We start from the raw sequence: 23,143 nt of genomic DNA, 5'->3' as shown, positions 1-23,143 counted from the left end.
ACGTTTCAGGCCTAGACCCTCCATCAGAGAGGGGGATGGGGAGAGGGAACTGGAATAAATAGGGAGAGAGGGGGAGGCGGACCGAAGATGGAGAGATTTGCCTGCAACAGTAGTAGATTCGCCAGCTCTAAGTACATTTAAGTCGTCATTGGACAAGCATATGGACGTATATGGAATAGTGTAGGTTAGATGGGCTTGAGATCGGTATGACAGGTCGGCACAACATGGAGGGCCGAAAGGCCTGTACTGTGCTATAATGTTCTATGTTCTATGTAGAAAAGAAGATAGGCGGATTACAAGACAGTTGCAGTGGGAGAGCGGTTCCCTGAGGTTGGTCCGGAGGGAGGAGGGTAACTTCTTCAGGTTAGGCATCGCCGGAAGAGGCTTCGCAGGGAGGTTAAAATTCTGGAGGGAGGAGTTCCCATTATCTCAATGCCAAAATGTCTGCAGGAGCAACAATCAACCTGCAATTCTCTCTCCAGGCCAGTGCCATAAACATTATTTTGATGGTTTTCTCTTCCTTTCTAAAACAAAATTGTTTGTTAAAGGTCAAAATTCACTTCCTTACAGTTCCAAACCTAAAAAATCCCCACACATTTCCCCATGTTGTTTTACTTGTTTCCCTGTGTTGTACCCTGCACATTTCCTCAGCTGGGTTATGTCACTATGACTCTGATCAACAAACTACAATAAAACACAGAACAGAACTAATTTTTTTTAATGCTAAAAGAAGCAGCAGGAGAATGTGACCCTCAAGAGTGTTGAATTTATTCATACAGTACAAGGGAATTCATGGCTGATTCACCAACAAACTAAGAAATGGCATTCTAACAGCTCATTAAATTCCAGAGATTCACACAATATATCTTCATCATCAAATGTCAGTACATGTGTCAATCACAGACTCACTGGAGATACAGAATGCAGAGAAACATTAGAAAGTCTACACTTGCGTCCATGGTCTCAGGCAGCAAATACACTCAGATGACAGACCTTGGAGTGGATCTGTACAAATGTGAAGAGGAAGAAAGATGAGCAGGCAATGCCAGTGACTGAGCTATGTAGTGTGAAAGTAAAAATTGATAGAAAAGTTTAATATGTACCCAGATGAAAGGAAAGACCAACATGAGGCAAAGCTGAAAACAGAGGAGTAAAGATGATAGGACAGAACATGAACAGCAAGCCGAGCAGAACGGCTGTGAGGAGATAACATATCCTTTCAGGAACAGTGGCAGGAGAACAGGGACTTGCAACAAATATTGCACGAAAAAGAACAGTGGGGAATGGGCCGCAGGCTGAGGGGGAATATTAAACTGTACAGAACAGTGGGAACGGGAATGGGACAGGGACTGAGAGGGAATATTAAACTGTACAGAACAGTGGGGAATGGGAATGGGGGTGAGACGAAATATTAAGCTGTACAGAACAGTGGGGAATGGAAATGGGACAAGGACTGAGAGGAAATATTAAACTGTAGGTATCAGAGTGTGAGATAGTGGTTGAGTGAACGAAGTAGGACGATTGGTGTTGAAGAGGCTAGAATTGCACTCATTACACTTGGTACAGGATGCAGAATTATAGAAGTGAGGTAAGAAGCACAGATCTACCCTAACCAAGCCAACTAACCAAGAATCATGCGGTTCTTAACATTAACCATCCTGAAATTGTGACATTTCAATTTCCTGGTTCTGTTCCAAATATGTAAGGTGCTGAGAGCTTTCTGGATCCCAAACTCTCTGTTCTGTACAAGTTAAGTGTTCAGCATACGCAAACTGCCCAGAGCTTTAGTTCACTGGCAACATGTCTGCTTGGGTCTGCCATCTTCCCTCAACTATCTTGGAGCACGTAAGATATTGTAGAAGAAGGAATCGCGGTTCTGAGACAGAACGGCTGGGGAGTCAAACTCCTTCACCTTGCCAGCATCCAACACCAGTACACGGTTTGAATCCATTATTGTGTTCAATCTGTAGAAAACAGAATCAAAGGCAGCATAAAAATGGGGACCCACTGAAATAAAACCCTTCCAGCCTCAGTAGGAATGCAGCTGGGACATGTTGCTTCAGCGTGACTGAACACCAAAGCTGCCCATCTCGGCTATCAGTTTAATCAGTGAACTGTGTCATAGAATCACAGTGCAGGTTTAGGCCATTCGGCCCATTGAGTCTGCACTGACCATCCAAAGATATCCCACCCACAACCACCTCTCCCCACACTGTACCCATAACCCCACATTTCCCATAGCTCCCCTACAAAACCTGCACTTCCCTGGACACTACGGGTAAGTTAGCATGGCCAATCCAAATAACCTGCACATCTTTGGACTGTGGGAGGGAACTGCAGCACCTGCAGAAAACCCACAGTTCACGTGCAAACTCCACACAGGCAGTTGCCCAAGGATGGAATCAACCCCAGGTCCCCTGGTGCTGAAGCAGCTGTGGTAACCACAGAGCTACCATGCCACCCTCACTGAGCTTAAGGTTTGTTTGGTGTTTAGTACATTGCTTGGTAAAGGAAAATGTCCATGGCTGGGCATTTCCACCTGTGATCCTGGCTCTGGTCTGAGCCAGGGAGCCTCAGACACCAGCACGTGCTGCAGAAACTGCCCTGCCATCGTGCTCCCCTCACACCACAACCTCATAGCTCCTACTTAGTGTCTGCCCTCCCCTTCCTTCTCTTCTCCCTCACCACACCCCCTCCATCCCAATCCCCACTCCTCCTCCTCCTCATTCCTCCCCACTTTCCCCTCTATCTACACTCAACTCCTCACTCCCCATTCCCCCTCTGCTACTCCCTTTCTATCCCACTTCCCCCTCTCCAATCCTACCCCTCCTCACTCTTCCCCCCCTTCCCTCCTACCTACTCCCCACTCCCCCCTTCTACCGCCCCTTCCCACTCCTCACTCCTCCTTCCTCCTCAATCTTCCCCTTTTCCGTCCTACCTACTCCCCACTTCCCACTACTATCCCCCCTTCCAACTCCTCCCCCTTCTCATTCCTCTCGACTTCCCCTCCTACCTATTACCCCCTCCTTATTCCCCCTCCCAACTAGTGCTCCCCCAATCATCCCCAATCCTTCCACTCCTGACTCATGCTCCTCGCAACTCCTCTTCCTCCCCTCCCCACTGTTTGCCCTGCTACTCATCACCTCAAACATGTCCATCCTTTACTCTCTCACTGTCTAACCTAGTGTCCCACCCTTTCCACCAATCTCTTCCTATCAGTGTGAAGAAGTTACCTATGGGCAATTGTCAAAACAGTTTTGTCTAAAAATTGTTCTCGTATAGTCTTCTGCAACAGTCGATCTGTTTTCTGGTCCACACTGGCTGTCGCTTCATCAATACACAGAATCTGAGCAAATGAAAAACAAAGCTATCAGGACCTCAGGCAGAGTGTAGTGTACATTTCCCATAAAAACACTGGGTACAAGAAGGTTCAAGGATGAGAACACATCATATCGATGTCGTTAACAGCCGAGCAAATTGAGCTGGTGATAGAGGTCTCATGGTACAGTGTGTCAAGTGACAATGTCTGACTGTTTAAGGCCAACTTGCAATTTGATGTCCACAGACAGTGTGTTCATGATGTGACCAACTGGCTGACTATCAACCTCAAAATCTTTCTGATTGGTCCAGGGCAGGTCGTAAGACGGGGTGAGTCTGCTATTATTCTGTTGAGTCTCCTCAACAGAATAATAGCGACAGTGCAACATTAAATAACTCCATCAATGGGGTCTGTGGTCAGCATGCTCCTTGTTTCGAGGGACTTTCGAGAACTATCAAGAAGATTAAGATGATTGAAGAAGTTGACAAGTTCTTGCCCTCACATGTGGAAAAGCAAGAACAAGTAAACATACATTTAAAATCAGTCATGCCAGGTGCAGGGGTTTTAATCAGCAATAATAATTTGACAGAAATCAGAGTGGAAAGTTGGAACTCATGTCCCTCAGATGATAATGAAACTCAAAATGAATACAAAGTACAAAAACTGATGCGATAAAATTTATTCAGAGGTGATAAAGGTGGCTTAGAATAACAAAGGTGCTCATGGAATAGTGAATAGCACTGAACAAGGGCATTCATCCAGGTTGATCCATGCATCTTTTCCAAAAAAACAACTCACCTCGTCCCACACGTGTACCTTTATGCTGGCATCCTATACCTTGCCTTCCTTTCCAGGCAATTGGATCGGAGCCTTGCAACGTGCAGCACAATCAACTTTCCTAAGTTCCTTGGGATTTAGGGGGTTGATCAGAGTCAACCACATTGCTGTGAGTCTGAAGTGACATGTTGGCCAGTCCAGATAGGGATGGCAGATTTCCATCTTTCAAGGACATTACTTTCGCTCATTCTGGGGATGTGGGCATCACTGGCTGGGCCAGCATTTATTGCCCAACCCTAAAGGTAGTGATGACCTGCCTTCTTGAATCACAGAAGTGCATTTTGTGTACAGACACTCACAATGCTGTGAAGAGGAGGATTCCAGGATTCTGACCCAGCAACAGTGAAGGAACAGCAATGTTTCCAAGTCAGAATGGTGAGTGTTTTGGAGGGGAGCTTGCAGCTGGTGGTGTTCCCACGTATTCGACTGCCCTGCTCCTTGTAGATGGACGTGACGTGGAGGTACTGGTGTCGGGTTGAGATGGACAAAATCAGAAGTGAGTTTTGAGAAGATTTGTAGCTCAGGTTGAGGTTCTGGCTGAGAGTTTGCTCGCTGAGCTGGAAGGTTAGTTTTCAGACATTTCATCACCATTCTAGGTAACATCAACAGTGAGCCTCCGACAAAGCGCTGGTGTTATGTCCCGCTTTCTATTTATCTGTTTAGGTTTCCGTGGGTTGGTGATGTCATTTCCTGCATTGGTGATGTCATTTCCTGTTCTTTTTCTCAGGGGATGGTAGATTGGCTCCAAATCAATGTGTTTGTTGATGGAGTTCCGGTTGGAATGCCATGCTTCTAGGAATTCTCGTGCGTGTCTCTGTTTGGCTTGTCCTAGGATGGATGTGTTGTCCCAATCAAAGTGGTGTCCTTCCTCAACTGTATGTAAGGATATGAGTGATAGTGGGTCATGTCGTTTTGTGGCTAGTTGATGTTCATGTATCCTGGTGGCTAGCTTTCTGCCAGTTTGTCCAATGCAGTGTTTGTCACAGTTCTTGCAAGGTATTTTGTAGATGGCGTTCATTTTGCTTGTTGTCTGTATAGGGTCTTTTAAGCTCATTAGCTACTGTTTTAGTGTGTTGGTGGGTTTGTGGGCTACCCTGATGCCAAGAGATCCGAGTAGTCTGGCAGTCATTTCAGAAATGTTTTTGATGTAGGGGAAAGTGGTTATGGTTTCTGGGCCCGTTTTGTCTGTTTGTTTGGGTTTGTTGCTGAGAAATCGGCGGACTGTGTTCATTAGGTACCCGTTCTTTTTGAATACGCTGTATAGGTGATTTTCTTCTGCTCTGCGTAGTTCCTCTGTGCCGCAGTGTGTGGTAACTCATTGGAATAATGTTCTAATGCAGCTTCGTTTGTGGGTGTTGGGATGGTTGCTCCTGTAGTTCAGTATTTGGTCCGTATGTGTTGTTTTCCTGTAGACGCTGTAGAACTGTGACAAACACTACATTGGACAAACAGGCAGAAAGCTAGCCACCAGGATACATGAACATCAACTAGCCACAAAACGACACGACCCACTATCACTCGTATCCTTACGTACAGATGAGGAAGGACACCACTTTGACTGAGACAACACATCCATCCTAGGACAAGCCAAACAGAGACACGCACGAGAATTCCTAGAAACATGGCATTTCAACCGGAATTCCATCGACAAACACATTGACTTGGAGCCAATCTACCACCCTCCGAGAAAAAGAACTGGAAATGACATCACCCACACAGGGAAACCTAACCAGATAAATAGAAAGCGGAACATAACACCAGCGCTTCGTCGAAGGCTCACTGATGATGTTACCTAGAATGGTGACGAAACGTCTGAAAACTAACCTTCCAGCTCAGCGAGCAAACTCACATGCAGAAAATCAGAAGTGACACAACACCGGGTTATAGTCCAACAATGTTGTTTGTAAACTGCAAGCTTTCAGAGCATAGCCCCTTGGTCAGGTGAAGTCTCAGCCTGCCAAGGGGCTATGCTCCGAAAGTTTGTGATTTCAAATAAACTTGTTAGACTATAACCTGGTGTGGTGTCCCTTCTGACTTCCAGACGGAGGTGGTTGTGGGTTTGGAAGGTGCTGACTATGAAGCCTTGAGGAGTTGTCACAGCTTATAAATGGCAGACACTGCTACTACTGTTGATGGAAAGCATGAATTTAGAAGAATGTAAATAAAGTGGAATGAACGGTTTCAAGCTTCCTGAGTATCGTTGGAGTTGCACTCATACAGGCAGGGGAGTATTCCATCACACTCCTGGCTTGTGCCTTGTAGATGGTGGACTAGTGTTGGGGAATCAGGACGTGGATTGTTTTATTCAGCCTCTGTTCTTGTAGGCACAAATGTTAAAATGGCATGTCTCATTCAGTTTCTGGTCAATGGTAACCCCAAGCATGTTGATTGTGGGGCACTTGTAATGTTAATGTATTGAAAGTCATGCTGAGATGCTTTCTTGTTGGAAATGGTCATTGCCTGGTGTTGCAGCATGAAGATCTCTTGATACTCATCAGCCATACCAGGATGTTGTCCAGATTTTGTTCCAGTGGGACACAAACTGCTTCAGTATCTGAGGAGTCACAAATGGTGCTGAATATTGTGCAATCATCAGTAAACAGCCCAGTTCTGATCTTATGTCGGAGGGAAGGTCATTGGTGAAGCAGGTGAAGATGCTTGGGCCTCGGACACTACCCTGAGGAACTCCTGCGGAGATATCCTGGAGCTGAAGTGAAAGACCTCCAAAAAGCCCAACTGCCTAACTTTGTTTCAGAGATAGTGGGAACTGCAGATGCTGGAGAATCTGAGATAACCAGGTGTAGAGCTGGATGAACACAGCAGGCCAAGCAACATCAGAGGAGCAGGAAGGCTGACATTTCGGGCCTCGATCCTTCTTCTGTGGTACGTGTGTTTGAGGGGGATTCTGTTTTGGTTGTTATTGCGGGGAGGGGATGTGGCGGATGAGTTGTGGGAAATGCGGGAGACACAGTACAGGGCGTTCTCGACAACTCGGGGGGGGAAGTTGTGGTCCTTGAAAAACGAGGAATCCCCCTTGTCCTCATGTACCACCCCACCAATCTCCAGATCCAACGCATCATCCTCCGACACTTCCGCCATCTACAAACCGACCCAACCACCAAAGACATTTTTCCCTCCCCACCCTTATCTGCATTCTGGAGGGACCACTCTCTCCGTAACTCCCTTGTCCGCTCCCCACTCCCTTCCAACCCCACCCACACCCAGCACTTTTCCCTGCAACCGTAGGAAGTGCTACACCTGCCCCTACACCTCCCCCTTCACCCCCATCCCAGGCCCAAGAAGACCTTCCACATCAAGCAGATGTTCACCTGCACATTTGCTCATGTGATATACAGCATTCGCTGTTCCAGATGCGGCCTCTTCTACATCAGGGAAATCAAGCGGAGGCTTGGGGATCGCTTTACAGAACATCTGCTCTTGGTTCGCAACAAACAACTGCACCTCCCAGTCGCGAGCCATTTCAACTCCTACTCCCATTCCTTAAATGACATGTTCACCCTGGGCTTCTTGCAGTGCCACAATGATGCCACCCGAAGGTTTCAGGAACAGCACCTCATTTTTCGCTTGGGAACCCTGCAGCACAATGGTATCAATGTGGATTTCACAAGCTTCAAAATCTCCCCTCCCCCAAGTGCATCCCAAAACCAGCCCAGCTTGTGTCCGCCTCCCTAACCTGTCCCCTCCTACCACCTCAAGACCCACCCCCATCTCCTACCGAGAAGCCTCATCCTGCCCCCTTGACCTGTCCATCCTCCCTGGACTGACCTATCTCCTCTCTAACTCCCCACCTATACTCACCTTTACTGAATCCACCCCCGCCTCTTTGACCTGTCCACCAATCTTCTCTTTTATCCACTTCTATCTGCCTCCCCCTCTCTCCCCCTTCCTCGCAGAATCCCCTTCCGCTCCCCAATTTCTGAAGAAGGGTCTCAACCCGGAATGTCAGCTTTCCTGCTCCTCTGATGCTGCTTGGCCTGCTGTGTTCCTCCTGCTCTACAACTTGTTATCTCAGGTTTTCCAGCATCTGCAGTTCCTACTATCTCTGCAGACCGCAATCTGTTGGATTTTCAGATACATTGAACTACAGCAGCCATATCACATCCTTTATGTGAAAATGAAGATTTGTCTACACAAGGACACTGTGTGGAATATTCATCGGAATATTGTTACGGACAAATGGAGCTACCATTGGTAGATTGGGAACAAAAACAAAGTTGCTCGAAAAGCTCAGCTGGTTTGGCAGCATCCATGGAGGTGAGAATAGAGTTAACGTTTTGGGTCCAGTGACCCTTCCTCAGATCTGACGGTGGCTGGGAAAACATCAGTTTACATGCAGAAAATAGGGAGGTGGGTGGGGTTGGGAGTAAGCAATAGGATAGACCCCAAAGAGAGAGAGAGAGACAGTTGGACAGATAAAGGAGTTGCTAACTATCAGGCTGGGAGGGTGAATAGTTGTTAATGGGGACTGTTAGTGACTAACAACACGGGGTGTGTAGTGGCTGGCTTTGTGGTAACAAGGCCTGGTGTGTGGGATGGGGGGCTGGGACATGGGAGAGTTTAGGCCCTAAAATTATTGAGTCCGGAGGGCTGTAGGGTCCCCAAGCAGAAAATGAGGTGTTGTTCCTCCAGCTTGCGCTGGGCTTCACTGGAACGCTGTAGCAAGCCGGAGACAGAGATGTTGGCCAGGGAGCAGGGTGATGCATTGAAGTGGCAGGCAACAGGTAGTTCAGGATCGTTTGTGTGAGCAGAATGTAGATGTTCAGTGAAGCAGTCGCCAAGTCTATGCTTTGTTTCCCCAATGTAGAGGAGACCGCATTGTGAATGGAGTAGACGAGATTCTTGGAAGTGCAGGTGAAGTGTTGCTTCACCTGGAAGGTACATTTGGGCACTTGGATACTGGGGAGGGAGGAGGTAAATGCGCAGGTGTTTTCTACACTCTGGTGCCTGTGGTCATCTGAGTGCTGACTGCTGCTCCTGGTTATATTGGGACGAGACAGCATAATTGGTTTCACAGTAAGCTTCAATAGCATAGTATTTATTCTCAGCACCATGGTGGGATTCAGCTTTATGGCAATTACTCGCAGCAATCTGTGGGAGTCCAGTTTCATAGCACTAAACCTCTGTACCTTTTTGGAGTTCCATATTATGGCACTGTCTCCTGGAGTCTGGGGTAGTGAACTACTCTAGGTATGATGGTAAGGTTAGAACACTAACTCTCCCTACTGTGAGGGATATCTTCTGCAGTCTTGAAGAATAAGAGGCAATTTGATTGAAATATATAAAACGCTTTTCACCAGCCCCCAGACCTCCCCCTGACTGAGGACAAATGGTCAGTCCTAAACAAGAAGCTCACCTTTGTCCCCCTCCATCCACACATCAACGAATACCAGTCACGTTTGGACACAGAGCAGTTTTTCCACTGCCTTTGCCTCCACTCTTACTTCTTTAACCAGGAGCCTAACCCTCCCTCCACTGACCCCTTCACCCGCCTCCAACATAAGTCCTCCTCCTGGACGCCACCCCCAGGCCTCCTACCCTCCCTCGACCTCTTCATCTCCAACTGCCGTCAAGACATCAACTGCCTCAACCTCTCCACCCCCTCACCCACTCCAACCTCTCCCCCACAGAACGGGCAGCCCTCCGCTCCAACCCCAACTTCACCGACAAACCCGCAGACAAGGGAGGCGCAGTGGTAGTATGGCACAATGACCTCTACATCGCCGAGGCCAAACGCCAACTCTCCGACACCTCCTCCTACCACCCCCTTGATCACGACCCCACCCCTGAGCACCAAACCAACATCTCCAATACCATCCATGACCGCATCACCTCAGGGGACCTCCCAACCACAGCGTCAACCTCATTGTTCCCCAACCCCGCAGTGCCCACTTCTATCTCCTTCCCAAAATCCACAAACCCGCCTGCCCTGGCCCACCTATTGTCTCCACCTGCTCCTGCCCCACTGAACCCATCTCCACCTATCTGGACTCCATTTTCTCCCCCTTGGTCCAAGAACTCCCCACCTACGTCCGTGGCTCCACCCACGCCCTCCACCTCCTCCAGAACTTCCAATTCCTCGGCCCCCAACACCTCATTTTCACCATGGACGTCCAGTCCCTATACACCTGCATTCCTCATGCAGATGGCCTTAAGGGTCTCCGCTTCTTCCTGTCCCGCAGGCCCGACCAGTCACCCTCCACCGACACCCTCATCCACCTAGCTGAACTCGTCCTCACCCTCAACAAATTCTCTTTCGATTCCTCCAACTTCCTACAGACAAAGGGGCTGGCCATGGGTACCCGCATGGCCCCAAGCTATGTCTGCCTCTTTGTAGGTTACGTGGAACAGTCCCTGTTCCGCACCTACACAGGCCCCAAACCCCACCTCTTCCTCCGTTACTTTGATGACTATATCGGTGCCGCCTCTTGCTCCCAAGAGGAGCTCGAACAGTTCATCCACTTCACCAACACGTTCCACCCTAACCTCAAGTTCACCTGGGCCATCTCCAACACATCCCTCACTTTCCTGGACCTCTCTGTCTCTAGGTGCTCCTGAGATGCTGCTTGGCCTGCTGTGTCCATCCAGCTTCACACTTTGTTATCTTGGATTCTCCAGCATCTGCAGTTCCCATTATCTCTGAAAACGCTAAAGAACGTTGACAGAGGAGAGGTAGGGAGGGAATGTTTCCTTTCATGGGAGAATCACAAACTATGGATCAATGTTTAAAAATCATGGGGTTAGCTTTTGAAAACAGAGATGAGGTGAATTTATTTTCCTCAGAGGGTTCAGAGCCTTTGGAAGTCTCTTCCTGTAAGGAGTCAGAACCTATGAATGCTTTAAAGCAGAGGTGGATAGATTCTTGTAAAGCAAGGGGAGTGAAAGGTTACTGGAGGGGTCAGGGAAGGGGCAGCTTGGAACTTTGTTTTGAGTTTACATTCACATCAACAATGATCTTCTAAAATGACAGAGCAGACATTAGTATCAGAATGGCTTACTGCTGCTTCTTGTTCACATGGATCAGTGTTATGGCATTAACTGTGCAGTGTACTAGAATTCCGTGTTATGCTGATCATTCTCAATGCTGTGGATGGGTGTTAGAACCCTTGCTGAATTCTCCCTAATTTTGTTTTACATTATGTATGGTCTGGAACTGTGAGCTTAAGGTGACCTTTTAGACTGTGAGTATTGGCTCCTTCTCATTTAAAAAAATGCTAGTTTATTTTTGAGAACAGGTTTTGAAGTTAGTTGCAGGTTGAGTTTGATTCTTATGCAAAGTGCTCTATGGATGTTTCGGCTCCAGAGGCCTTATGCTCAAGCAGATGACCGATGTTGAGTGTTAACTGGGACCTTCTGGGGAAACAGCCAGTCTGGTATGGAGAGGCCAGAATTTGAATTGACTAATGGTTTTTGTTTGCATCAGAAGGATTGTGCCGGTGAAAGCTACAGAATGGAAACTTGATTACTCCCTGGTTGTCCTCCCATTATCAGCTTATTGAAAGTTCAAGGAATAAAGTCTCAGTGCTAAGTATAAAACGAACATTCCTCAGAGCCTGCTGGAAGCTAGTTGTGTGCATTGGTGTCTTCGGAAACCAAATGAGAAATGAGAGTGCCTGTGAAGTTACAGAGTCTGGACTCTGCTTCAGTGAACTGGCCAGTTCGATCCTGTTTATTTATTTTCTTTTTGATTAACTGCATCTGTTTCTCTGTCAGAGTTTGTGAGAGAGTGGGGGCTAGAATCAATACCGATTGTTCTGGATGTAAGTTTCCTCGCTGAGCTGGAAGGTTAGTTTTCAGACATTTCGTCACCATTCTAGGTAACATCATCAGTGAGCCTCCAGTGAAGCGCTGGTGTTATGTCCCGCTTTCTATTTATCTGTTTAGGTTTCCTTGGGTTAGTGATGTCATTTCCTGTGTTGGTGATGTCATTTCCTGCTCTTTTTCTCAGGGGATGGTAGATTGGCTCCAAATCAATGTGTTTGTTGATGGAATTCTGGTTGGAATGCCATGCTTCTAGGAATTCTCGTGCGTGTCTCTGTTAGGCTTGTCCTAGGATGGATGTGTTGTCCCAATCAAAGTGGTGCCCTTCCTCATCTGTATGTAAGGGTGCGTGTGATAGTGGGTCATGTCTTTTTGTGGCTAGTTGATGTTCATGTATCCTGGTGGCTAGCTTTCTGCCAGTTTGTCCAATGTAGTGTTTGTAGTGTTCATTATGAACTTAAAAGACCCTATACAGACAACAAGCAAAACGAACGTCATCTACAAAATACCTTGCAAGAACTGTGACAAACACTACATTGGACAAACTGGCAGAAAGCTAGCCACCAGGATACATGAACATCAACTAGCCACAAAAAGACATGACCCACTATCACTATATCCTTACACACAGATGAGGAAGGACACCACTTTGATTGGGACAACACATCCATCCTAGGACAAGCCAAATAGAGACACGCACGAGAATTCCTAGAGGCATGGCATTCCAACCGGAATTCCATCAACAAACACATTGACTTGGAGCCAATCTACCATCCGCTGAGAACAAGAACAGGAAATGACATCACCAATGCAGGAAATGACATCACCCACCCAAGGAAACCTAAACAGATAAATAGAAAGCGGGTCATAACACCAGCGCTTCACTGGAGGCTCACTGATGATGTTACCTAGAATGGTGACGAAACGTCTGAAAACTAACCTTCCAGCTCAGCGAGCAAACTCATATCCAGAACCTCAACCTGAGCTACAAATCTTCTCAAAACCTGCCAAACAGATTGTATTTAAATTATAAATATTAATTAGATTACCTTGTGGTTTAACTTTGTTCAGCTAAAGCAACTATTTTATCAACAAATTGTTAAATCTTTTGTTTACATTACAATCTGGGTGTTTGGTATCAGTTATTCACAAAGTGTGGTACTTGTTATTCAAACCATCTGGTTAGGGACCATTGGGGGCCCCAATGGGGTCAGTTTTGACAGTGTTTAAAGGCTATAATTGCCTGTGTTACAGATACAGATAGCTCATTTGAGATCGTAAGAACTGCCAATGCTGGAGTCAGAGATAACACAGTATGGAGCTGGAGGAGCACAGTGGGCCAGGGAGCATCAAAGAAGGGTCCCGGCCCCAAATGTCAACTTTCCTGGCTTATTTGATTTGTCTCTGGGTCATAGCAGGGGTTAACCCCAATGGCACTAACTCTTGGCAACATGGTGACATTCTGTCTTGTTGTACTACCTCTCAACACCATCACAGTCCGATGACAGAAAACACAGAACAATACAGCACAGGAACAGGCCCTTCGGTCCACAATGTTGTCCCAAACACAATGCCAAATTAAACTAATACTTCTGCCTGCCCTTGGTTCATATCTCTCTATTCCTTGCATATTCAAGTGCTCATCTAAAGGTCCCTTAAATGCCCCTATCATACTTGCCTCCACCACCACCCTGGGCACCATCACTGTCTGTGTAAAAGGCCTGCCCCTCACAACTCCTTTGAACTTTCACCCTCTCACCTTAAATGCATGCCGCCTAGTTTTAGATATTTCCACCTTGGGAAATGGATTCTTACCTTCAACCCTATCAATGCATCTCATAATTTTATCGACTTCTATCAAGTCTCCCCTCAGCCTCTGCTGCTCCAGAGAAAACAACCCAAGTGTTTCTCGCCTCTCCTTATAGCTCACACCCTCCAATCCAGGTGCATCCCGGTAAATCTTTTCTGTGCCCTCTCCAAAGCCTCCACATCCTTCCTGGAATGTGGCGACCACAATTCAGCACAATATTCTCAATGTGACCTAACCAAAGCCTTATAAAGCTGCAACATGATATCCAGACTCTTGTATTCAATTCCCTGACCAATAAAGGCAAACATGCCATACACTTCCTTTAGCACCTTGTCTACTTGTGTGGCTACTTTCAGGGAGCTACGGACTTGAACACCAAGATCCCTCTGTACACCAATGCTGTTCACAGTCCTGCCATGAACTGCAAGCTTTTCCTCAACATTTGATCTCCCACAGTGCAGCATCTCACACTTACTCCGTTTAAACTCCATCTGCAATTTCTGCCCACATCTGTAACTGATCGACATCCCACTGAATCCTTTGACAATCTTCCACATTATCCACAACACCACCAATCTTTGTATCTTCTGCGGACTTACTAACCCATCCATCGACATTTTCATCCAAGTCATTTAAATATATCACAAACAGCAGAGGTCCCAGTACTGATCCCTGTGGAACACCACGAGGCACAAACCTCCAGCCTGAAAATCAACTTTCTAATCCTACCCTCTGCCTTCTATGAACAAGCCAATTCTGAATCCACTCAACCAAGTCACCACGGATCCCATAATCTTAATCTTCTGGATGAGCCTACCATGAGGGACCTTGTCAAAAGTCTTACTAAAATCCATGTCAACAACATCCACGCTCTACCCTCTTCACCTTTGTCAGCTCGAAAAATTCAATCTAGTTAGTAAGACATGACCTGCCCTGCACAAAGCCATGCTTTTCCAAAGATGTGTAAATCCCTCCCCTAAGAATTCTCTCCAATAGCTTCCCAACTACCAATGTGAGACTCACTGGTCTATAGTTTTCTGGATTATCCCTATTTCCCTTCTTGAACAGAGGAACAACGTTAGCTACTCATCAGTCCTCCAGGACCTCTCCTATGGCTAATGAGGATATGAAAATTTTGGTCAAAGTCCAGCAATCTCCTCTCTTGCCTCTCCCAGTATAAAGTCCTGGAGCCCTATCCACTTTAATTTTCTTCAAGATGCCCAACACCACTTCTTTCTTGATCTCAAAATGCTCGGCCATATTAGCATGCTCCACATAAATCTCACTGTCCTCCATATCCTTCTCCTGGGTGAGTATTGACGCAAGGTACTTATTTAGGATCTCATCCACATCCTCTGCCTCTAAGCACAAGTGCCCTCCTTTATCCACGAGTGGTCCTACCTTCTCCCTAGTTATCCTCTTGTTTTTAAATTTATGTATAGAATGACGTTAACTATTGTGCCCCCAAAATGCCAGCACTCAGGATCCTGAGCTGTTATGTTGTGTTCGGGTTGGTCATTAATCTGGCAAGGAAAGCAGTGACACATACATTCGATGGCAAAACAAGATATTGCATTTGTAGGTCCATGAAGGAGCAGGGGGCTGGGAAGACAGGGGAAGATATAAATGATTCCTAATGCTCGGATAGCTTTCGGAGTAAGTACCTTGGCTTTAGTGAGAAGTGCTCTCGCAAGGCAAATCAGTTGTCTCTGTCCAATGGATAAATTCTTCCCCCTGTCCCCGAGTTCAGCATCCAATCCACCTGATGTGGAGAGACAAATGGCACAGTGATCAGTGACAGACAGACAAACAATGAACCAACTGACAAAGCATACTGACCGCGGTCACAACAGGCCTCACCCATTCTCTGAATGACATCCAGGAGATGACACTCCTTTAAAACAGACTGCAGCTCCCTGTCTGGGTGGTGGCTCAGAGGATCCAGATTCTCCCGCACTGTTCCGCTGAACAGGAATGGATCCTGAGGAATGATAGCCAGTTTTGATCTGGAAAAAATTCCCAGCAAAATGGAGTTATATAAATACATCTCTCCCTGAGCTGGAGCAGTATCATTCACATCTTGTTATTTTATCTCTTTGCTCTCTCCTGCTCATCAATCTGAAAGAAGAATTAGGTTTGTGCTGGTCTAGTGGCCTGATTATCCAAATACTGAACCAGCAGATTCCCCAGAAAGTGAAGAATATCTGAGGTGGCAAATCAAAATCATCAGCTGAGAACCTTCAGGACAACACTCAGAGCTTACAGTCACCTATACATGAGGAATTAATCTGCACTAGACTTTCAATGTAGTGAAATTGGTGAAGCTGCCAACTTAGGCAAACTAATGTCCCCAGGAACTAATGAAGTAACTAACTAGTATTAGAATTAGAATTAGCTTTTAAAATCACATATACTCACACATGAGTACAGTGAAAAGTTTACAAGCTGCCACTTAAGGCGCCACCTTCAGTACAAGGTACCAAGGCACAGAATTTCAGTATGAAACAGAAAAACAAAGAAAGCCAGCCAAGAAGTTAAACATGACAGTCCTCCTCACTGAAGTGTGGACAAATAAACATGGCTACTAGTTCAACATTACAGTCTTGGGCTTGCATTCCTCACAAGGCTTGACGTCACCCTCACTGGTGCCTCAAGGCCATCCGCTCCCGCTCTCACCACCTCGGGGCCATACGCTCCCGCTCTCACCACCTCGGGGCCATACGCTCCCACTCTCACCACCTCGGGGCCATTCGCTCCCGCTCTCACCACCTCGGGGCCATTCGCTCCCGCTCTCACCACCTCGGGGCCATTCGCTCCCGCTCTCACCACCTCGGGGCCATACGCTCCCGCTCTTACTACCTCGGTGCCGCCCGCTCCTGCTGCCCCCGGAACACACTACTTTCACCTGCTCTCACCGCCAGCCCCAGGACATGCTGCTTGCTCCGGCTCTCACCACGGCCCCTGGGACCCACTGCCTGTTCCTGCTCTCACGACTATTCCCAAGGACACGGTGCCTGCTCCTGCTCTCACCGCTATCCCCCAGAACTTGCAGCCGGCTCCCACTTGTATGGCCGGACCCCTGGACTGCTGCCTGCTCCCACTCTCACTACCATCCACCAGAACACACTGCCTGCACCCGCTCTCACTGCTATCTCCGGGGCACGCTGCCTGCTCCCACTCTCACCGCTATCCCCCGGGACACGCTGCCTGCTCCCGCTCTCACCGCTATCCCCCGGGGCACGCTGCCTGCTCCCGCTCTCACCGCAATCCTCCGGGACACGCTGCCTGCTCCCGCTCTCACCATCAGCCTCGGGGACACACTGCCTGCTCCCGCTCTCGCCGTTGGCCCCTGGTACATGCTGCCTGCTCCCGCTCTCACCGTTGGCCCCTGGTACACGCTGCCTGCTCCCGCTCTCATCACGATCCCCCGGGACACTCTGCCTGCTTCCGCTCTCACCGCTATCCCCCGGGACACGCTGCCTGCTCCCGCTCTCACCACTATCCCCCGGGACACGCTGCCTGCTCCCGCTCTCACCGCTATCCCCCAGATCACGCTGCCTGCTCCCGCTCTCACCGCTATCCCCCGGGGCACGCTGCCTGCTCCCGCTCTCACCGTCGGCCCCCGGGACACAATGCCTGCTCCCGCTCGCACCGTCGGCCCCTGGGACACGCTGCCTGCTCCCGGTCTCACTGTTGGCCCCCGGGACACGCTGCCTCCTCCCGCTCTCACCCGGGACACGCTGCCTGCTCCTGCTCTCACCACTACTCCCCAGCACATGCTGGCTGCTCCTCCCACTCCTACAGCTGGCCCCTGGGACATGCTGCCTGCTTCCGTTCTCACTGCTATCCCCTGGGACACGCTGCCTGCTCCCGCTCTCACCGCTATCCCCCGGGACACGCTGCCTGCTCCCGCTCTCACCGCTATCCCCCGCGACACGCTGCCTGCTCCCGGTCTCACCACTATCCCCCGGGACACGCTGCCTGCTCCCGGTCTCACCACTACTCCCCAGCACATACTGCCTGCTCCCACTCGTACAGCTGGCCCCTGGGACATGCTGCCTGCTCTCACTCTCAGTGCTATCCCCCGGGACACGCTGCCTGTTCCCCTGTCACTGCTGGGCCCCGGAACACGCTGCCTGCTGCCTGCTCCTGCTCTCACCGCTATCCCCCAGGACACGCTGCCTGCTCCGGCCTCACTGCTGGCCCCCGGGACACGCTGCCTGCTCCTGCTCTCACTGCTATTCCCCTGGACACGCTGCCTACTCCCGCTCTCACCACTACTCTCCAGCACATGCTGCCTGCTCCCGCTCTCACCACTATCCCCCGGGACACGCTGCCTGTTTCTGCTCTCACCGCTATCCCCCAGGACACGCTGGCTACTCCCGCTCTCAAAGCCAGCCCCCAGGACATTCTGCCTGCTCCCGCTTTCACTGCTATCCCTGGGACATGCTGCCTGCACAATGTTCCAGCGCTGCTTCCTGCATGCTGCTGTGGAGCTCTTCCCTGCACTGCTCTGGGGCTTGCAACCCTCACGCTGCTGCAGGGCTCGCTGCTCTGGGGAGTTGCTGCCAGCACCTGCCACTGAAGTATTTGCCTCCGGTGTTTTGGAGATAGAAGAAAGAGTAAGAGAGAAAGAAAAGGAAAAAGGAAGAAAAAGAAGTCACGAAGCAGAGGAGTTCCAACAACAAATCCGACTAACTCACTCACTCTCTCTCACACACACACAGAGGCATACACTCTGTGCCCAGTCTGAATATGGCACATGTACGACACTGACATGTGAGACTGTGACAGAGGGGAGGATTTGAGACTCAGTGTCGAGGGTTATGTGTGCAAGAGTCAGAGTCAAAAGTGTGTGTGTGAAACAGTCAGTGTTTGATTAATTAATTGATTTATTGTCACATGTACCGAAGTACAGTGAAAAGCTCTGCTTACAAGCAGTAGAAGCAGATCATAGTAAGCAAGGATGTACAGATCAAAAAGACTTGGACAGAGGCATACAGGTTACATTGCACACAGTGTGTGCTAGGCAAGATCAAGGTTAGAAAAATCAGCATAATTTGAGGCAAGAGAGTCCATTTCAACAGTCTGACAATAGCCAGGAAGAAGCTGTTCCTGAACTGCTTGTGCTTGTGTTCAGCTTTCTGTACTTTCTGCCTTCTAACTTCTGCAGGAGATCATCACCGGGGTATGATGGGTCTTTGATGATGTTGGCACCCTTTCTGTGGCAGACAGAGTGTAAATGGAGTCCATGGATGGAAGGTCGGCTGCTGTACACACCACGTTCTGCAGTTTCTTACAGCCCTGGACAGAGCAGTTGCTATACCAAGCTGATAGGCACCCGGACAGTATGCTTTCAGTTCTTAATTAACTCAACTGAGTCAGTGTCAACCTTCGGGGCGTGTATACGTGAGACAGTCAGTGTCAGGGTGTGCGTGCGTGCAGGTCCGCGTGAGACAGAGTCAGTGCCAGTGTGTGTGAGAGAGACAGTAAGAGAGACGGTCAGTGTCATGGTGCATGTGTGAGAGAGACCGTCAGTGTCGGGGTGTGTGTGTGAGACACAGTCAGTAATGTGGTTGTGTGTGTGAGAGAGAGTCAGCATCGGGTGTGAGAGAGACCGTCAGTGTTGGGGTGCGTGTGTGTGAGACAGAGTCAGCGTCGGGGTATGTGTGTGTGAGAGAGTCAGTGTCGGGGTATGTGTGTGTGAGAGAGAGTCAGCGTCGGGGTATGTGTATGTGAGACAGAGTCAGCGTCAGGGTATGTGTGTGTGAGAGAGTCAGCGTCAGGGTTTGTGTGTGAGAGAGACAGGCAGTGTCATGATGTGTGTGTGAGAGAGACCGTCAGTGTCAGGGTATGTGTGTGTGAGAGGGTCAGCGTGAGGCGTGTGTGGAGAGAGTCAGCGTCGGGGTGTGTGTGTGAGAGAGACCGTCAGTGTTGGGGTATGTGTGTGTGTGTTTGTGTGTGTGTGTGTGTGAGAGAGAGAGTCAGCGTCAGGGTATGTCTGTGTGAGAGGGCCAGTCAGTGTCGGGGTATCTGTGTGTGTGTGAGAGAGTCAGCATCGGGGTATGTGTGTGAGAGAGTCAGCATCAGGGTATGTGTGTGTGAGAGAGACAGTCAGTGTCAGGGTATGTGGGACAGTCAGTGTCAGGGTGTGTGTGTGTGTGTGTGTTTTTGTGTGTGTGTGTGTGTGTGTGTGTGTGTGTGTGTGTGTGTGTGTGTGTGTGTGTGTGAGAGAGAGAGAGAGAGAGTCAGCGTCAAGGTATGTGTGTGAGAGAGACTGTCAGTATCGGAGTGCGTGCATGTGAGAGAGTCAGTGTCGGGGTCTGTGTGTATGTGAGAGAGTGTCAGTGTTGGGGTGTGTATGAAAGACAGTCAGTAATGTGGTTGTGTGTGAGGCAGAGTCAATAATAAGGTTACAAAGTGTGGAGGTGGATGAACACAGCAGGCCAAGCAGCAACTCAGGAGCACAAAAGCTGACATTTCGGGCCTAGACCCTTCATCAGAGAGCTAATAATAAGGTTACTAGTTTTAATATTTCTGCATTAATACATCATGAGGATAAGAAAACTACCAGATTTAAGTAATGACAAATTGAGACCACAACATTTTTGACAATATTGATGTTGAATTCACTTAACCTGAGGATTTTTTCACAGATCATTGACATACATCACATAAAGGGGAAGAGATTTTCACTCAGGCTCAGGTTTCCTAGAAAGTTTGGCAAACACCGAGGCATTGTGTGGGATTTTCTGAGATCGAACAGAGCTGAGGAAATGTCATATTCTCTGAGAGGTCTCAGTGAATGGAAGACCTTTGACTGTACTAACTCGTGATATGAAGACAGTACTCAGCAACCATGGCAATCAAACTATTAGTGCTGATTCTTTGCAATATTGTGATGAATTACAAAAATCTCATATTCCGAGCAATCGCATGTGAACGTAGTTTGGCCTGCAGTGTTGTGATTGTACAGTGGTTACTGCTCAGTGCTGTGGCCACAGCAACCTCGGTTCAAATCCAATTCACAGCAGTCATTGTTCACGGCATTTTAAGGGCTTTTGTGGTGCAGTGGCAGTGTCCCTACCTCTGAACCAAGAGTCCTAGATTCAAGTCCTAGCTGCTCCAGAGGCATGTCATAACATTTCTGAATAGGCTGATCAGTAAAATATACATTACTAAGAGTGGCACCTGGCACTTTAAATGTTGATATTTTTCAATGAGGGGCTCGGAAGAACAAAATAGCCTTGATCAAGGGTCAGAAAGCGACCAAGTGAGTGATCACTAAACACACAGCAAAGCTATCACATCCGATGAACAGCCTCCACAGTGGGTACATAAGCACATAAAAACCACTAGCAGGAGTAGACCCATGTGGCTCTTCCAGCCTATTCTGCCATTCAATAGAATCATGGGTGATCTTTTCATGGCCTGAGTCCTATTTACTCACCCTCTCACTGTAACCCTTAATTCCTTTACTATTTAAAAAATTATCTATCTTAGCTTTAAAAACATTCAATAAGGAAGCCTCAATGAATTCACTGGGCAGAGAATTCCACAGATTCACAACCCTTTGGGTGCACGGCTTCCTCCTCAATTCAATTTTACATTTGCTCCCCAATTTTGAGGCTATGCCCTCTTGTTCTAGTTTCACCTACCAGTGGAGACATTCTCCCTGTTTCTATCTTATATATTCCTTTCATAATTGTTTACTTTTCTATAAGATCCCCTCTCATTCTTCTAAATTCCAATCAGTATAGTCACAGTCTACTCCATCTGTCCTCATAAACCAACATCTCAACTCTGGCTAATAAAATGTGAGGCTGGATGAACACAGCAGGCCCAGCAGCATCTCACGAGCACAAATGCTGACGTTTCGGGCCTAGACCCTTCATCAGAGAGGGGGATGGGGTGAGGGTTCTGGAATAAATAGGGAGAGAGGGGGAGGCGGACCGAAGATGGGGAGAAAAGAAGATAGGTGGAGAGGAGAGTATAGGTGGGGAGGTAGGGAGGGGATAGGTCAGTCCAGGGAAGACGGACAGGTCAAGGAGGTGGGATGAGGTTTATAGGTAGGAGATGGAGGTGCGGCTTGGGGTGGGAGGAAGGGATGGGTGAGAGGAAGAACAGGTTAGGGAGGCAGAGAGAGGCTGGACTGGATTTGGGATGCAGTGGGTGGAGGGGAAGAGCTGGCCTGGTTGTGTGGTGCAGTGGGGGGAGGGGACTAACTGGGCTGGCTCAACTCTGGAATCAACCGAGTGAACCTCCTCTACACCCTCTCCAGTGCCAGTACATCCTTTTTCAAGTAAGGAGACCAAAACTGAACACAGTACTCCAGGTGTGACCTCACCAACACCTGATATAGCTGCAACAATAACCTCCCTGTTTTTAAACTCAATCCCTCTAGCAAAGAAGGTCAAAATTCCATTTGCCTTCTCAACTACCTGTTGTATCTGCAAAACCAACGTTTTTGATTCATTTACAAGGACACCCAGGTCCCTCAGCACAGCAGCATACTGCAATTTTTCACCATTAAAATAATAGTCCCTTTTACCATTAGTCCTACCAAAATGGATGATTTCACATTTATTGACTTTGTACTCCATCTGCCAGACCTTTGCCAACTCACTTGAACTATCTATATCCCTCTGCAAATTTTCAAAGTCCTCTGTGCAGTTTGCTCTACCATTCATCTTAGTGTCATCCACAAACTTTGACACACTGCACATGATCCCCAACTCCAAATCATATACGTAAATTGTAAACAATTGCAGTCCTAACACTAATCCCTGAGGTACACCACTAGCCACTGTTCGCCAACTCGAAAAACACTCATTTATCCCCATGCTTTGCTTCCTGTTAGTTATCCAATCCTCAATCCATGCTAATAAATTTCTCCCCACGACAGAGGTTAAGCTAACTGGCCTATAATTCGCCATCTTTTGTCCACCTCCTTTGTTAAACAGTGATGTCACATTTGCAGTTTTCCAATCTGCTGTAATGGCCCACAGTCTATCGAATTTTGGAATATTACCATGAGTGCATTCATTCCATCGGGGCTAGGAGACCTGTCTACCTTTAGCACCATTAGCTTGCCCAACATAACCTCGTTCGTGATAATGATCATGTCTAGGCCCTTAGCCCTACCTTAGTCTACTTGTCATCAATTTGTGGTATGTTATTAGTGTCGTCCACTGTGGAGACTTACACAAAATACCTGTTCATTGCCTCAGCTATTCCTCATTTCCCTCCTTCTCATCTTCTAAACGACCAATGTTTACCTTAGGCACTCGTTTTCATTTTACGTATTTGTAGAAACATTTGCTATCTGTCTTTATATTCTGAGCTAGTTTACTCCCATAATCTATCTAACTCTTCTTTATAGCTTTTATTGTGGCTTT

At 48.0% G+C, this 23,143-nt stretch overlaps 1 protein-coding gene across 7 annotated transcripts in view; it reads right to left on the bottom strand.

Moving 5' to 3' along the window:
- Window positions 1-746: 746 nt before the first annotated feature.
- Window positions 747-23,143, bottom strand: part of abcc10 (ATP-binding cassette, sub-family C (CFTR/MRP), member 10) — a 164,151-nt gene continuing 141,754 nt past the window's right edge. For 6 of the 7 annotated variants that reach the window (XM_059645109.1, XM_059645110.1, XM_059645108.1 and 3 more), the window contains 4 exons: window positions 15,606-15,751; window positions 15,410-15,507; window positions 3,234-3,346; window positions 747-1,964 (listed from right to left, as the gene is read on the bottom strand). In XM_059645109.1, the coding sequence (XP_059501092.1) occupies window positions 1,832-1,964; window positions 3,234-3,346; window positions 15,410-15,507; window positions 15,606-15,751 (490 nt within the window). In that variant the 3' untranslated portion in view covers window positions 747-1,831. Of the gene's footprint in view, window positions 1,965-3,233; window positions 3,347-15,409; window positions 15,508-15,605; window positions 15,752-18,737; window positions 18,968-23,143 lie in introns of those variants that run through there. The other variant, XM_059645111.1, reaches the window with a different exon arrangement.

This window comes from Stegostoma tigrinum, chromosome 4 (assembly GCF_030684315.1).
Source record: "Stegostoma tigrinum isolate sSteTig4 chromosome 4, sSteTig4.hap1, whole genome shotgun sequence".
Classification (NCBI taxonomy): domain Eukaryota; kingdom Metazoa; phylum Chordata; class Chondrichthyes; order Orectolobiformes; family Stegostomatidae; genus Stegostoma; species Stegostoma tigrinum.
The sequence above is the reverse complement of the archived record's forward strand: the minus strand, read 5'-3'. Positions and strand labels throughout refer to the sequence as shown.